Raw genomic sequence first — 16,623 nt, 5'->3', positions numbered from 1 at the left:
AATATATTTGGTGAATTAGACAGCATGTCTTCCTCAATAATTGAAGATAGCAACACTTATGCTAGGGTGCCACCCATCCTCCCCATCTGCTAGAAAAACACACCCACACTCACATACACATACATGTATAACATAATTTGCACAAGCTACGAAGTCAGTGTTTCCACCTCGTAAGGCAAGGGCGTTTCACTGTGTTTGTCACATCATCCATTTAATCAGTTTTTCATTCATCCATATTGTCGTACTTACCCGTAGAGGCACAAAAGCGACGTAAATTAACTAAAATAGAAATATAGTTTAGGGTTGGATGAAATATAGCCATCTAAAAATAGTAATGTAGTAAAAGTAATGAAATAATGTCCTAGCACAATTGAGTAGCGTTTGACATAATTTCACAGTTCAAACAGCACTTTTCACGGCTGAGTGGAGTTCCACTCCGCATCTCCCCTCCATGTTCAAGTAAGATGAGCAGGAAACGTGGTTTTTAAGCTGGCAGTGGGAGGTTCCATAGCAATAGTTTAAGGAATTTTCCCGAGAAATCAATAGGCCTGGTAACGCTGACGTGAGCCAGCGCGAATGTTGCTTCCCCTGCCCTTTCCCGCACCCGCCGGCGAGATGTGCTTCTGCGCAGGTTTTTTTGCTTGTGGTTCCACTATACATACCGTATTGCTCCAATAACCCTGCTTTTTTTTTTTTTTTTTTCAGCCCACAAAAATGGTTTATAACCATTCATAGCCTAATCTTCGCATGGTATAATTCTGTTAGTCATGCTTAGGGACACTGAAATTTCGCGAACGCTTTTAAATGCGAAATTAGTTTAAAGTGTGTATAATTTTGTTTCGAGTCAAGTGGACATGAGTTATGACCATTTTCCGCTCCAATTTATTAACGAAGTTCCGCGAAATACAAATCAAAATGCGAAATGAAAAGAAAAGTGTCGAAGTTTACGAAATAACACCGAAATTCAGTTGTCAAAACAAAAGAAAAAACAACATTAATTTAACTTCTTTCATAATAAAACATTGGAATGTTATTTTGCTCGTGAAAGTTCAACATTTCATTACAGGTGACAATGACTGCGTAAAGTAGTTTTACATCATCCGAAGCACAAAGCCGCACAGTGCAAGCGGTGTCAGTGATAAGTATTTAGCCTCTTTCTTTTCCGTTCGTTCATTTCTCCATTCCTGCAACTCAGGCTATCTCGCTCCAACGTAATGCGTAAATATGTTGCTGTCATGCAGAAAATATGGAAATTAGTTTTCTGCTGTTAATGTTATGTTTTCGTAGCTAAAACGAAAGTGTTACAGTAGGACTATTTTTTTTTTCAGCCAAAGTTCAGTCCAGGAAGTTCCAATCAGAGGCTTACAGAAGATCGTGTGTAGTCTGTCTCCATTACGTGACACACAAAAATACGAGTTTCAAGGATTTTCGTGTTCATGCTTCTTGTGTGCTTGCTCATAGTTTCTTTGGCGCATTACAATGCCCAAAGTTATTTCAGTATTTGAACGTGCTCGAGAGTTCGAGGAAGAAGGATTCTATGTCTCAGACAAATTTTAAAAAATACTGATGTGCATACTGCAATGAACGAATTGACGACACAATGTGTGGATAGACCAGGCTCATCAAAAGCAGCTAAATCGGATAAGAAGGACTTCGTGCTATCAATCACAAAGGGTTTCTTGGTAGCTAACATACCACTAGAAAAGTTAGATAATCCTGTACTCTGGCAATTGTTGGATGGACATGTTGAAGGTAGGTAAATTTTCAATCTTTAAATCTTTTTTTGAGTTTTTTGATGACAAAGAACTCACCTTTGCACTGTTTTTTCTTTTGTTTTTTTTGCGAGGTGGTACGGGAAGTGCAGAGTAGTTTTCGAGGTGCAAAAATGAATAGTGAGGAAACTATACATGCTCGATATTGGGTCAAAACATTGTTTTTCAAGCATTTACATTATGCGATTTTTGATCCTTTCTTTCTCTGTTGCCGGGTGGTGTGTGGAACATATAAGCAACGATTTTACCTCAAGTGCAATTAGGTTAGGTATGTCAGGTTTTTTTTTAAATAGTAATGTAAATTAGGCACACATGAATTACCACCTTTTGTGGATAGCAAATTAGACCTGCCTGATATAACCTAATGGTATGTAAGGTAAACTTGAAAACTTATCTATTTTCTTTTTTATTTTAAAGGGTGCTGTAGAGAATATTCCATTTCAGCTTAGTTCATTCATGTTGAAACAGATTATTTTTTCTTCAGGTGCTGGTGATTTACGAAAAAGTGCAACTGAAATTCATGCTCAGCAGGGTGCTGATTCATGATGGTTGCGGTAAACGCGGTTTAAAATTACTTACATGAAATTTAGAAGATTCGACACTTCCGCGTTGCACAATTTAATAGTTCAATCCTATTAATTTCGAAGATCCACTGTCTTCATTCACAAAAGGGTACGGCATTTGAAGCGAAGATGGTACCGCGTCACTGCATTGTTTGTTCCCGGGCAGCGGTAGTTGCGATTTCTCCCGTTCGGCTGCAACTGGCACGTGCATCTTGGTTTGCGTCGTCTGCTTCCTGTTGTCAGGTGGCGTTGCCAGTTGGGGGGCTGGGCCGTGCTGCTCAGCAATGTGCCGTTCCTGTTCCCCGCGTGGCTGGAAGGGGGTCGAGTATGTGCACCGCATCTTTTCTTTTTCAGGTCGGGGATCTTTCTGAGGACAGGGTGCCAAGTTGGGTGTGCCTGTCCATTGTCCAGGTTCAGTGCTGGTTTCTGCTGGATGATGGCATGGGTTTCTTTGATGGTGTTTTCTATGACAGAGCCGGTGGGTGCAGGGGCGCCGACTTGTCAAAATTATTGGGGGGGCTCTGATCACTGAAATAAATGAATGAATGACTCACTCCCTCCCTTTTTTAAAAATAAAAATTACGTCTTCGTATACCAGTTTTTAAGCAGCTATTATATTCTTCATGCAAATGAAATGTAACATAAAAAACGTTTAGAAAATATTTAAGACTTTTTATGTCTTTGTGTCTGTTCATTTGTTTTTTAGATAACAATTAACATTTTTATTGAAAAGTATGTATTTACATTAAGAGACCAACCTAACAGTTTTATGCCGGCCTCGGTAGCCGAGCGTGTTGGGTGGTCATCTCAACTCGCTGTGATCCAGAGGTCTCGAGTTCGAGTCCCGGCGAGGGCATGGGTGTGTTTCAATGTCCGCAACAGACATGTGATGGGTTACAAATAACCTTAGTGTTGACGTACCCATAAAAATAACGAATATTTACAATATTTAACAGTTTTATTTAATTATTTACATAAATGCTAACACAAATCACAGGAAAATAGTTTACTTTTTTGTTCTTGCTACAATATTTAACTTTTTTAATATAATTTTGCAATAATAAAAAAAAAATAGGATGTACACTAAGATATAAAGTGACATACGCAACAAAAACATATGAACATGATTTAAAAATAAAGCAAAAGTTGCTCTACGCAGTGGGTTATTTTTTTATGAACTCATTAACGAGCGGCCTCAGGTCCAAATTATCAAGCCCAGTTTGATGTATGTGGAGTACCGCTAAGCTGCTTAGTCTCCTCTGCCTCATTGTAGATCTCAAATATGTCTTTAGTCAGCGAATAGCACTGAATGACCTTTCGGCTGTGGTTGTCGTCAGTGGCACAGCGCGGAGGACCATCATGAATTTGGTAACTTCAGGCAGAAGCTCCTGGAGGGTGCTGTCTTCCAAAAGAAACTTCCTTATGTCACGCATGGTAGATAGAACCACTTTCTTCTGTTTGGCGATATCACCAAGCATGGACATGTGTATACCGCATTTGCTATAAGGAGAGCCTATCGGCATCCAAATCTTGGCGAAAGAATTATCGCGTTTGCTGAAAGTTTGTTGTGCAACTGTTCACAGTTGAGATGCATTCTTTCTCTACGGCTGTCATTTTTTGTAGTCCTGTAGATTCATGTCCTTGTTTAACACATGATTTTGCTGTGTCACACACGTCAGTGTATATTGATTTATAATACTATTTTGGAGTGTAGAACTTTTGATGTTTGGCAGCATCAGGATTTTCAAGTCTCTTAGGGACGTGACGTTGCCGGGGCAATTCTGGCTCATCAACGAGGCTCGGTTTGCCCTCTGTGCATTTCAGTCAGAACTGCTCAAAACACATTCGCCTTTCTTGAAAGATGTCAGTCAAGTATTTTAGTTTTGATTCCACTTCTGTAGCACCAATGCGTGGAGACTGAATCTTACAGTTCACCTCTTCTATTGGACCCATTACATGGCAGTAGAGGGAGAGAAAGAAAAATGTCTTGAAGTGAAGCACATTTTGATGCTGCGTCAGTAGAATCTTCTTCAGAAAATTTCTCAAGAAAATTGAGAAGGTTTTCATAGTTCCTTAAGATCTGTTGCACACTGGAGGCTCTCAACGTCCACCGACGAGGGCAAAGTGGTCGCAGTCCAGTATGGCCAGCTTTCTCATTCACATCAATAATACCATTAAATATTTGCATTCTTTTAGGGGATTCCCAAACAGTCTTTAACAAGTCGTTGGCTAAATTCATTATGTCATTGATTAATATATGTATAATAGTAAATAATAATTATATACTTAGTACCAGGTGGTTATAATTAAAGTGACTGTGTTCAGAGTGGTACAGCACGGGCTGTAATGAGAGTAGCAGTCTGAAACTTCGTAGATATGATAATGAAGCAATGCGCTCGCGAATTATGCAAAAAAGTTCCAATTCTCGCCACCAGGGTAAAAAATGGCGCTGTAAGCAATCAAAACGTGGAATTTTCCGTAACTCTGACGTCAAAGTCGGTGACATTGCCTAACCATTGTGTGAGCTCCCTGGTTGTTGTTGGTGACGCTTGTTGCTTTTTTTTTCCTTTAGTGATGTGAATGTTCGCCGAACATTAAAAGTTTGATTTTTCCCATGTAAAAAGCAATGGCTATTGCGAAGAAAGACCGTGCACTGCTAGTGAAGTTGTTTTACCAGAATGGGAGCAATAGTAACGCTGCACTGCGGAAATATCGCCAACAGAAAGGGCTGAGAAGAGGGCCCATGTCAATTAATGGGCTGAAGAAGATGAAGAAATTCGAGGAAACAGGTGAATTGGGTGTTGCACCAGGGAGAGGAAGGTGGCCCATCCCCGTGGAAGTTGTGGACGAAGTTGCTGTAGCTGTAGCTGACCGTGCAGCACATGCCTCAACTTCTGCAACCAGTGCTAGAGCTGTGGCACGTGAATTGTCACTCCCCTGGTCAACAGTTCGCAAGGTATTGCGGTGCATTTTACACTGGTATCCCTACAAGATTCAAATTGTGCACCAATTGAAACCCCAAGATATTCCACAACGCCGTGAGTTTGCCCATCGGTTTTTGGCACGCATGGAAGTGGATGACATGTGGCCGGGGAATATTCTGTGGACTGACGAGGCGCATTTTACTCTGGTCGGTACAGTGAATACTCAGAACTGTCGCATATGGGGTTCCACTCGTCCACATGTTGTGCAGGAACAACCATTGCACTCAGTTTACGTGACTGCATGGTGTGGGTTCACTAGCTCCTTCATTCTTGGTCCGTTTTTCTTTGAGGAGATGACACCTCGAGGGCCTGTTAGGTGTACAGTGACATCTGCACGTTATAGGGACCTCCTTGTGCAACACGTGATTCCAGCTTTGCAAGAACGGAACTGTGAACACACCACCATTTTCATGCAAGATGGGGCAACACCACATGTCGCTCGCCACATGAAAGATTTGCTGCGAGAAACCTTCACTAATGACCGCATCATCTCTAGGCAGTTTCCAGATGATTGGCCTTCCAGATCCCCCGACCTTAATCCATGTGACTTCTAGCTGTGGGGATATTTAAAAGATCGTGTCTATCAGGGACATGTCCGGTCTCTGCCTGATCTGAAGGCTAGCATACAACGACATGTCGCTCAGATTTCACCCGACATGCTGCGAGCAACCGTCGACCATGCCGTGTTACGAATGCAGCATGTTGCTGAATTGGGAGGCCATATTGAACAGTTCTTGTAACCATAGTTCCTAATAAACATGCCAGAGCCATTGTTCTCATGTGTTTGATCTTTCCTGCCTTTTTCCTGTAACTATACCACGTTTTGACTGCTTACAGCGCCATTTTTTACCCTGGTGGCGAGAATTGGAACTATTTTTTTTTTTGCATAATTCGCGAGCGCATTGCTTCATTAGCATATCTACGAAGTTTCAGACTGCTACTCTCATTACAGCCCGTGCTGTACCACTCTGAACACAGTCACTTTAATTATAACCACCTTGTATATAGTAATAAGTCATGTTTTTTGCTGTCTCCGATCATAGCACCCCAAAGTTGATGATTTAGCGGTCTCAGCCCCCCCAAAGTTGATGGTCTAGAACATTTCAAATGTGTATTTAAAGTTAAGTTCATGTGGCACAATTTAGAGTAAACGTTACAAAAGAAGAAAAATAATACATTAGATCCTCTTAAGCAAAATTATTTGGGGGGCTCTGCCCCACATCATTAACATTGGGGGGGCTCGAGCTCCCCTAAGCCCCATGGAGTCTGCGCCTATGGGTGGGTGAAGTATGGATATGGAGGAGATGGTGTGGTTAGTGGAGTAAAGGTGTTGGGAGAGGCCTGATTTTGGTGTGTCGTTTTTGGCATCTTTTACATGTTCGTTAATCCGTTCTTGGATGCTGCAGATGGTTCTGCCAATGTAGGTGTTGTGGCATTGGTATGTGGTCTTGTAGACACCGGGGGATGCAAGTTTGGGTAGGTAGTATCTCTTGAAGTTGGGTAGTGCCCTTCCAATTTGGGATATTTGGTTTGTGTGCTACACGGATGTTGAAGGGTTTGAGGGCCTTGGCAAATTTGCCAGATGTGGTGGGGTGGTATGGAAAGGCGATCCATTTGGGTTTAGGATTTTGGGTCGGGTTATCTCTGTTTCTTGGGTGTCTGAGCTGAGCTTCTGTGCCCTCCTTCAAGATAGTGAAAAGAAGAAACTAAGGAACACCCACCCCAGCCTTCCCTGTGCATACGGCATACCAAAAACTCACAAACCAGGAACCCCCTTGAGAATCATAGTGGCCGGCTTCAATCAACCGAATGTCCACCTGACCAAATGGCTCCTCCAGAAACTGATCGTGAACAATGACAAACTCACCTACTGCCTAAAAAACAGCATTGAAGCAAAAGAATTTGTCACCTCTCTTGTCAAAGCCGACAACTGCAAACTAGCCAGCATAGACGTAGTGGACATGTACTCCTCCATTCCAATCAGCCTTGCACTTGACTCCACCAGAACATGGCTCCTCAGCAATAGCACGCCCCCATTTGTAACAGATGAAATCTGCAACCTTCTGCAAGCCTGCCTCACCCACAACTATTTCAAGTCGAGGACAGTTTCTTCCACCAGACAGGAGGCCTAGCGATGGGCAACCCCCTTTCTGGCCCCCTTTGCCCAACATTGTGCTGCATGTGGCCGAGCAGGCAATTCTCACCCAACCAGAGTTTGCTCATATAAGATACAAAAGATTTGCCGATGACACCATAGTCATTTACAAACAGGAAGAGGACCTAACCCATCTCCTAACTGCCCTCAACAACATACACCCCAACATAAACTTCACCGTTGAAAGGGAACAAAATGGCCACCTCAACTTTCTCGACCTCAGCATCCGACGACACAAAGACAAGTTCATCACATCCGTATACAGGAAACCAGGTTCGGGCACCCAGTACATCCATGCAAAATCCAACCCACCAAAACAGAAAGCTGGAGTATGGATGAACTTTTACAGAAGAGCCTTCACACACAGCTGCACAGATGACCTGCATGATGAAATAGCGTGCGTAACGGAAATAGGCCTAAACAACGGTTACACCGAGCGCGAACTATCCATGTGGTGCGCAAAAACAGAAGCCCAGCTCAGACACCCAAGAAACAGAGATAACCCGACCCAAAAGGATCACCTTTCCATACCACCCCACCACATCTGGCAAATTTGCCAAGGCCCTCAAACCCTTCAACATCCGCGTAGAACACAAACCCATATCCCAAATCGGAAGGGCACTACCCAACTTCAAGAGATACTACCTACCCAAACTCGCATCCCCCGGTGTCTACAAGACCACATACCAATGCCACAACACCTACATTGGCAGAACCATCCGCAGCATCCAAGAACGGATTAACGAACATGTAAAAGATGCCAAAAACGACACACTGAAATCGGGCCTCTCCCAACACCTTTACTCCACTAACCACACCATCTCCTCCATATCCATACTTCACACAACCGGCTCTGTCATAGAAAACACCATCAAAGAAACCCATGCCATCATCCAGTAGAAACCAGCACTGAACCTGGACAATGGACAGGCACACCCAACTTGGCACCCTGTCCTCAGAAAGATCCCCGACCTGAAAAAGAAAAGATGCGGTGCACATACTCGACCCCCCTCCAGCCACGCGGGGAACAGGAACGGCACATTGCCGAGCAGCACGGCCCAGCCCCCAACCGGCAACGCCACTTGACAACAGGAAGCAGACGACGCAAACCAAGATGCACGCGCCAGTTGCAGCCGAAAGGGAGAAATCGCAACTACCGCCGCCCGGGAACAAACAATGCAGTGACGAGGTACCATCTTCGCTTCAAACGCCGTACCCTTTTGTGAATGAAGACAGTGGATCTTTGAAATTAATAAAATTGAACTATTAAATTGTGCAATGCGGAAGTGTGGAATCTTCTAAATTTCACGTAAGTAAAGGGTTCTGATGTTAAAAGCAAAATTAAGGGGGAAAAGGTTGCTGAACACTGTGATGAAACAACAGACCGAAAAGGACAATGTGTGTTCATAATTTTGTTCGAAACTTTGTGCCCATAACCTGAACTATTTGTTGCTGGTGTGAAAGTGTTAAATAGTGCAACAGCAACAGAATGTGCACGAATATTAATGGATTGCTTCCACAAATATGAAATAGCTTACGAGGACATTGTCTGCTTTGTTAGTGATAGTGCACATTATATGACGAAGTGTATAGACTCTCTGAAGGTGCTGCTCTCTGAGGAATTTATTCACGTTCACTGTTGGGACCATAAACTGAACCTTGTACAGTCACAGTGGCCTTCAGCATTACCTGAGCTGAATGAGAGTATTTCCAAATGTAAGCTAGCTTTTCAAAATACTCGCAAAAGAAAACAATGTTACTTTCTTAAGAGAGAAGTATCCTAATGGTGAAAAAGCCCCTAATATGTTTCCATCCCCAGTTTTAACAAGATGGAATTCCTGGTATCATGCTGTTAAATATATTGAAGTATATCTTACAGATCTGGTTCAATACTTGTGCTCACTTCATGGTGAAAGTTCTAGTGCAATTGATTATTTCAAGAATCAACTCAGACTGAAATTCGTGCCATAGAATGCCAAGCCAAATTTTTGGTAGAACATTTCAGCACTTTGCTGCAACCATTACAGAATATGAAACATCCAAGAAGCCAATGTGTCACAGACTTGTGAATGAAGTTTGCGAGCTAAAAAATACAGCCCAGTTTGTAGCTGATTGTGTGTTGGGAGAAAGAACATCAAAGGTTCTAAACAAAATTTCTACGCTGAAAGCGGCTGCTCTAAAAGGGCAATTTAAGATGTTAGGCAACAAGGCTTGTGCAAAATTAAATGACTTGCTCCGTGAAGACCCATGTAAGAATTTTTTTGAAAATGTTAATGTTTTATTCAGTATGAGGAATGTTGCAAGAAATACTATCAATGAAGACTTGTACTACATTTGCAAGAATGTGCCTATTCTAAAAGCATGTTCACAATTCGATTTTTTGAGAGGGTACAAAGCTTTTCAGGATATGGTAAAGAGTGATGTGAAAGAGTCAGGTACATCTTTGAATTTAATTAATATGCTGCTAGCACTTAAAGATGATCACTAAAGCTTTGTGTCACTAGCTGTGCAAATGTTGTGGTTTCCTGTTAGTGATGTTGACTGTGAGCGTGCTTTTTCAGCTTATGGTAATATAATGACCAACCAGAGATACAATTTAAAACTATGCAATGCAGAGGTTATTTTAAGTGTACCCTTTAACTGATAAAAGGTAGGTGCAGACTACTTAACTTTGACTTTCATTTACCACTTTTATATACCGAAATTGTAACTTTTTAAATACGAAATTCATGGATTTTATTTACCATAAATCATTGTCCCTAGCCATGCTGCTTAAAATATAAACAGAGCACCAATGGCATACGGACATGTTTTTTCTCTCTCATGCACTGCGAGCCTAGAATTCTCAGTGCATGAGCATTGTCAGTACATTTCCAAAAGCCGACTTGTGTGGTTTGTTTAGCTGTAGTTGCAACGAGATCAGGCAGGTGAAGCTGGCATGAGTAAGGTCCGTGATGTGGGAAGGCTTGCATCTTCCTACGCTGGCGAAACTGTACAGATTGTCCGCCAGTGATACATTAATGTGTGAAGTATTTCTTTCTGATTATGGTAGAATATAAACATTATTCTGCATGCTTCAAGCTGAAATTGATTCTGTTCGCTGAACAGCATGGAAAGACAGTTTTCAGTGACTGAAAAGTTTGTGCAAAACTAGCGGAAATTTAAAGAGAAAAGCTTCACATAATGATTGAACCCCAAAAATGTGAAAAAAAGGCATAAAATCTGAGACTTATGCAGTGAAATACAGTAAGCAAATGCAAACAAAAATTGAACTATCTCTACTGTTTTCAGGTTTGATATTCTTACATAGGAAATTGTTTGTCGACAAGATAATTTTAAACATCCATATATGAACAAAGAGACACAAATGTATTTACAAACTAAATTTCCCAGTAATAACTTGCCTCTCCTTCCTCGCTTAAACTGAGCTGCATGTGTTCTTCTCTTTTCTATTTGCTCCATTGTTTTCTTTAGGAATTGTTCTTCCTCTTCCCCTTCAAGAAGTCTGATGGCAATTTCTTTCCCTCCAATTTCCAACTTCTCGCCATTTTCTTTTAACTTTTCCATAAACTAGAACAGAGAAGTACATAATAATATACAGCTGTTAACGTAGTAATTTTGTTAAGAAAACTTTGCTTGTGATTTATCAACATTTCTATACAATAAAGGGGGGAACCCCCGAATGTTACCAAACCTCCACCCCTATGCATTCGAGGGCATACGCTTTGTCCCAGTGCCTCTGTGAATAAACTGGGACGTCTTTTGCTCGAATTACGGTTCCCCCGTTATTGTTTTGCTCTACCACTTTATTAAATTTCCCATTACAATATTTGAAAGTATACAAGAAAATAACATTACTACATACATGAAATGATTACATAAAATAGTGTATGGACACAGTATTACAGTACACAATTATTTCTTCGTGAGATGGAGATTCTGTATGAAAGTGTTTGCAGTTTATTGTAGTTTGGTATGGCTGTAAGTACCGGATTCTGTGGTACCAGAATCTAAGAAATTGAGGATTTGTATGGCTCGAGTGCTCTATTTAATATAGTTGGTTTTTAAAGGTATGATTAGGCTCCTGGACCAGCCACCGAGAGAGGGTGAGTTGATGGTTGAAGACCATTTTTAGTTTGTATTGTTTCGTCGTTTGCTCCACCCCAGAGGATAGGTGTTCCGCCCTCGGTGTCCCGTCCCATTTCCTTTAGGAGGAAGTGGACAAGGTATAGAGCACTCGAGTTCCATCACTATAGTGGAGTATTGCAATTTGTAGTGAGAAAAAACAAAACAAAAAAAAAAAACAAAAAAAAAACAAACAGAAGTTGATAATTTTATGAATTTGGGTTGTGTTGTTTTGAGGCTGTCTCCCTCAGAAGGTAGTCCTTGTGTATTTCTCCTTGCATTCGCATGAGACGAAATCTTCTTCTTTCGGCTGCTTCACTTCTGCCTGTAGATGTCACGAAGAATTTCCTTCTGGGGGCATTTACTGGTGCGTCCTCCTTATCGCTCTTCTCCCCGGGAACTACTGTGGGTGATCTCTACACGTCGAGAGAGCATTTTGGGGCCTCGTCACCCTTCTATCTTGAGGCTGGCTGGGAGTAATGAGAGGTGTAGTAGGTCGAGTCTGCAGCTGTGAGTTGAACCGTTTCATTTCCTCCAAGGAAACTGCGTTTGTCAAGCATTTCAATTTGTCTATTTGTTGCTGACAGAGAAGGATTTTGATATTCGTCGTTGGTAGTTCCTTCCTCAGATTCTTGATGTAGTCTCCAGCTGCCGGGCAGAAGAAGACCTTATGTTCTGGAGTATCCTCTGTCTCTCCGCATGTGGCGCATACTGTTGTTTGCCTGCTACCAATTCGGTGCAAGTGAACTCCATAAGGACCATGGCCTGTCAGCAGGTGAATAAGTCCTCTTATGGGGAGATCACCAGTAGGAATTTTGGCTCTTATGTTCGGGATGAATTCATATGTTCTTCTCCCGTTTTTCGCTCTTTCCCATTCTCGTTGCCAGTCCGTGGTTATTTTGTCGTGAATTTCTTGGAGTGTCGGGTGGAAGGTCCCTATAGTTCTTATTATGTCTCTTTCATTGCCCTTCTTGAAATGGTATTTAGTGGCTCTCCATCTCGCTTCCAGATCCATTGGCAGGTGTCCTGTGACAGCCAGAAGCGCCTCAGTCGATGTTGTACCAAAGGCACCTGTCGTTCTTAAAAGTATCCTTCGTTGTGAGCCTCTTAGTGTCCTTAAATTTTTTTTGTTGTTTAGGCCATCTACCCACGTTGAAGCCGCATATGTTACTATTTGTGCATATATGGATTTAATGTAAGATTGTATAATGTTAGGATGTAGATTAAAATTCTGGGAGGCCAACCTTGTCAGTTTATTCATGGCTAGCTCCCCTTTACTTGTAATAGATTGTATATGAGCTCCAAATTTTAGCCCCTCTTCCAATGTTACTCCCAGATATTCTACTGCATTTGCTTGCTGTATAGATTTTCCTGATATTCTGATTGTTGGATTTCTACTTCTGCTGAGGCGACCTTTGACGATCAGATACTTTGTTTTAGCAGCCGATATCTCAAGTTTAGCATTACGGCACCACCCGTTTAGTTCACTTAGAGCGTTATTTGCTTTTCTCTCCAACTGAGCTCTCGTGTTTCCCGAACAAATGAAGGCAACATCGTCTGCATAGGCTATGACTCTATCGACGTTATTGTTCCTTCCTAATAGTCTCAAACAGGGCTCGAGGTTTATATTCCACAAATGTGGTCCCAACACTGATCCTTGTGGGCATCCTTTTGTTGACATTTTGGACACAGTTTCGCCATTTCAATTTAATTTAACTTTCCTGTCTTTGAAATAGCTCTCCAGGATTTGGATTATGGTCACGGGACAATTCATTTTGTATAGTGTGGAGAAAAGGTGCGGCCACCATAAGTTGTCGAACGCTCCACTGATGTCGGCAAAAATAATTATGATATATTTTCCATCTATTTCCCTTGTTGCTTTTGTTAGTGCATTTACGGCATCCTCGGTGGAGCGACCCTTCGTGAAGCCGTACTGATTTCCAGTGTTACCAATCATTTTGAGGAAGTCCTGAAGTCTTCTATTTATAAGCTTTTCCAGTAGTTTACCAATACTATTTAACAGACAGATAGGTCTATAGGTTTTTAATGCCAGCTCATCTTGTTTTCCCTCCTTTTTAATTACTATCAATCTCCCTTCCTTCCATGGGGTAGGGAATTGTTTCTCAATTAGGCACAAGTTGAAGAGTGACGTAATGAATTGAAGCATCTTAGGGAGAGACATTTTTAATATCTCAGCCGGAATGCCATCAGGCCCTGGAGCTTTGCCATTTCTTACTGTAGCCAGTTCGCTCAACACTTCTTCAGGTGTAAAAGGAAGAATTGGGTTATTATTTGGGTACCTTCCCATCTCACTTCTAATTATGGCATTAACCTCGTTGTCCGTGTCTTCATCATCATCTGGCAATAGTCCATACAGCAATGCTATGGCAGTTTCCTTTAAGTCCATGGTTATGGACCCATCAGGTTTCCTGAGAGTAGTAATTCCTGAATCCTGTTTAATTTTATTTGTTGCAATCCTGTACGGGATTCCCCATTTGTCCTTATTGAGATTTTTATTTACACATTTTTGCCAATTTTTCTTCCTAAAATCCTTGAGCTCCTCTGCGTACCTAGCCTTGGTTCTGCGGTAGTCATCGAGTAGGATCGCTCTAGTGTTTGGAATATTTGATTTTTGATATGCCTTCCTACATCTTCGCATGTTTGCTCTTAATTTTGTGAGTTTTTCTGTCCATGGTCTCTTTTGTATTGCCATACCTCTCATTGGGGTGGATGTTTGTATTGCAGTTTGGAGTTCTTTAGTAAGTATCTCTGCCCATTCATCCAGACTATGCTCAGGTCCAGGATAATCCGGCAACACAATACTATACATTTCTATACATTATATTGTTATTCATGGTTTTCATGATAAATACAGTTTAAATAATGCATAGGTAAAGTTAGGGATGGGCCGTTATAAAATTTCGGCCGATACTGATAAAGTACAGATATTAAATTTACCGATACCGATAACCGATCAGATATAAAATTAGAAGTGATCCTTGAAGAACCTGAAAGGTTCATTGACCTCCTTAATAAATTGTTTCAATGTGACTGCAGTGCAAGAGAAGTTGCATATTTAGACATTTACATTTTAGAAATTGGAGCATGGAGATTATCCATAAAAATTACAACAAAATGGCAGAATTTTGCACTAATTTATCAGATATTTATTGATATATCGGATCGGTAAAATAATCGGTAATTTTACCGATATGCCTATATCGGGCGATTCTGATAAGAGTACCGATTAATCGGTCCCATCCCTAGGTAAAGTTATGTTTTTTCAGAATTTCCAAGGACAACTGCTACGGCATCTACAATGCTGTAACCTTTGTTAATAAAGGCAGTGGTCCTTCGAAATTAAACAGAAAAAGAAATAAATAAAAACTGCAACATGGAAATGCAGAACTTTACATGCGTAATTATAGTGTCAATTATGGAATACATTCCTACATAATCTTATGGGAGAAAACAAGAAGGATTCTTCATCACATGCACAATAATACTGGGGACCACATGCTATTAAATAATTAAACTTAAGCTATCAACTGTGGTGTATTTTACTTTTGTTAATAAAATGGGGTGGGCTTCCAAATTTTTTGTTGTCCATATATTTGCCAAGTGTGTGTAGTTCATAAGACAAAAAACATGCAACTTGATGGGTGGGAAAATTGTCAAAAATTCTTTCAGCAACATGTCCATGTACCTGACTAGAATTGTAAAGATCTTGAAGGTTAAGTAACACTTTCTACAAAAGTATCAGCTGTCCTCAAAAGTGAGCAGTAAATAAGACCAAAACTTCATTTAGTAGCTCAATATCAGCAATTACACATGCTCATAAAACAAAAATAATCCTAAAGCATTTATGTGCACAGAAAACTGTTGGTCCAAATATTTTAGTGCAAAATTTTGCCATCTTGTTATAGTTTTTATGGGTAATCTCTATAACCTACTATTTAAAAAAATAAATCTCTATAACCTACTATTTAAAAAAATAAATATCTAAATATGCAACTACTTTTGCACTGCAGTAATTTTGAAACACACATTATTAAGGAGGTCAATGATCCATTGAAGTTTTTCAAGGTCCACTTGGAATTTTATATGGGATAGGTATAATATTGGAAATCAGTATCCGTAAATTTTGTATTGGTACTTTATCGGTATCAGCCAAAATTTCATGTCGGCCCATCCCTAATATATACATTAAAGTTACAGCATATCAAAGGCTCCCATGTAGCTACAGGTTAGTAATATATTTAAGTCTTGACTCCACATTCAAAACACTAAAAACATTACCGAGTTCATTCTTAGTTTTGGACTTTTAACCATTGTGTTAATCTTTAAATACCAAAGTTTTGGAGGCTAATTCTGCCTCCGTCTTCAGGATAGTGTGTTAATCTACTAAATCATTGTTCAGTACCTGGACACAAGATGTGTTTGGGGACGGTGTCTATATGGAGTGAGAAAAAATGGTTGCCTTGGAGGATTATTCTCAGTCGCCCAGGCTCCACCACCTCGTCTGATGGTCATGTCAAGACCTGTTCTTATATGTAAACTGCCAGGGAGAATTATATTGCGCTGGCCAGGCTCCACCTTGTCAAAGGATTGATACTGCTGGAAACCAACCCCAAAAATGCAATATTCTTCTTCAGTGCTATTACGTGCAATGGTTGTGGGCATATTCTGACACAATCCCTCCATACACCTAAGATACCACGGACAGTCTCTATAGATTATTCATATACATTGCACAACAACCCCCTCTACGTCACTTTAAACATACATCTCCAACCCTGCTTTGGGCAGTCAGCATAACGAGAGCCTGGGCCACCGCAATATAATCCCCCCTGGCAGTTTACACATAAAAACAGGTTTTGACGTGACCATCAGATGAGGTGGAGCCTGGGACACTGATAATCCTCCCTGGCACCTTCCCCCAAACACATCATGTATCCATGGACTGAACTATGAATTAGTAGATTAACACACTATCCTGAAGACTGAGGCAGAATCAGCCTCCG

General features: G+C 40.9%; 1 protein-coding gene across 1 annotated transcript in view; it reads right to left on the bottom strand.

The window, feature by feature from the left end:
• The window catches only part of La (La autoantigen-like), a 124,317-nt gene that overhangs the window by 4,903 nt on the left and 102,791 nt on the right, over positions 1-16,623 (bottom strand). Inside the window, exon 8 of the mRNA XM_083141387.1 lies at positions 10,875-11,044. Coding sequence (XP_082997513.1) covers positions 10,875-11,044 — 170 coding nt within the window. The remainder of the gene's footprint in view (positions 1-10,874; positions 11,045-16,623) is intronic.

The sequence above is a fragment of the Lepisma saccharinum genome, chromosome 20 (genome assembly GCF_977018435.1).
Source record: "Lepisma saccharinum chromosome 20, izLepSacc3.1, whole genome shotgun sequence".
Classification (NCBI taxonomy): domain Eukaryota; kingdom Metazoa; phylum Arthropoda; class Insecta; order Zygentoma; family Lepismatidae; genus Lepisma; species Lepisma saccharinum.
The sequence above is the reverse complement of the archived record's forward strand: the minus strand, read 5'-3'. Positions and strand labels throughout refer to the sequence as shown.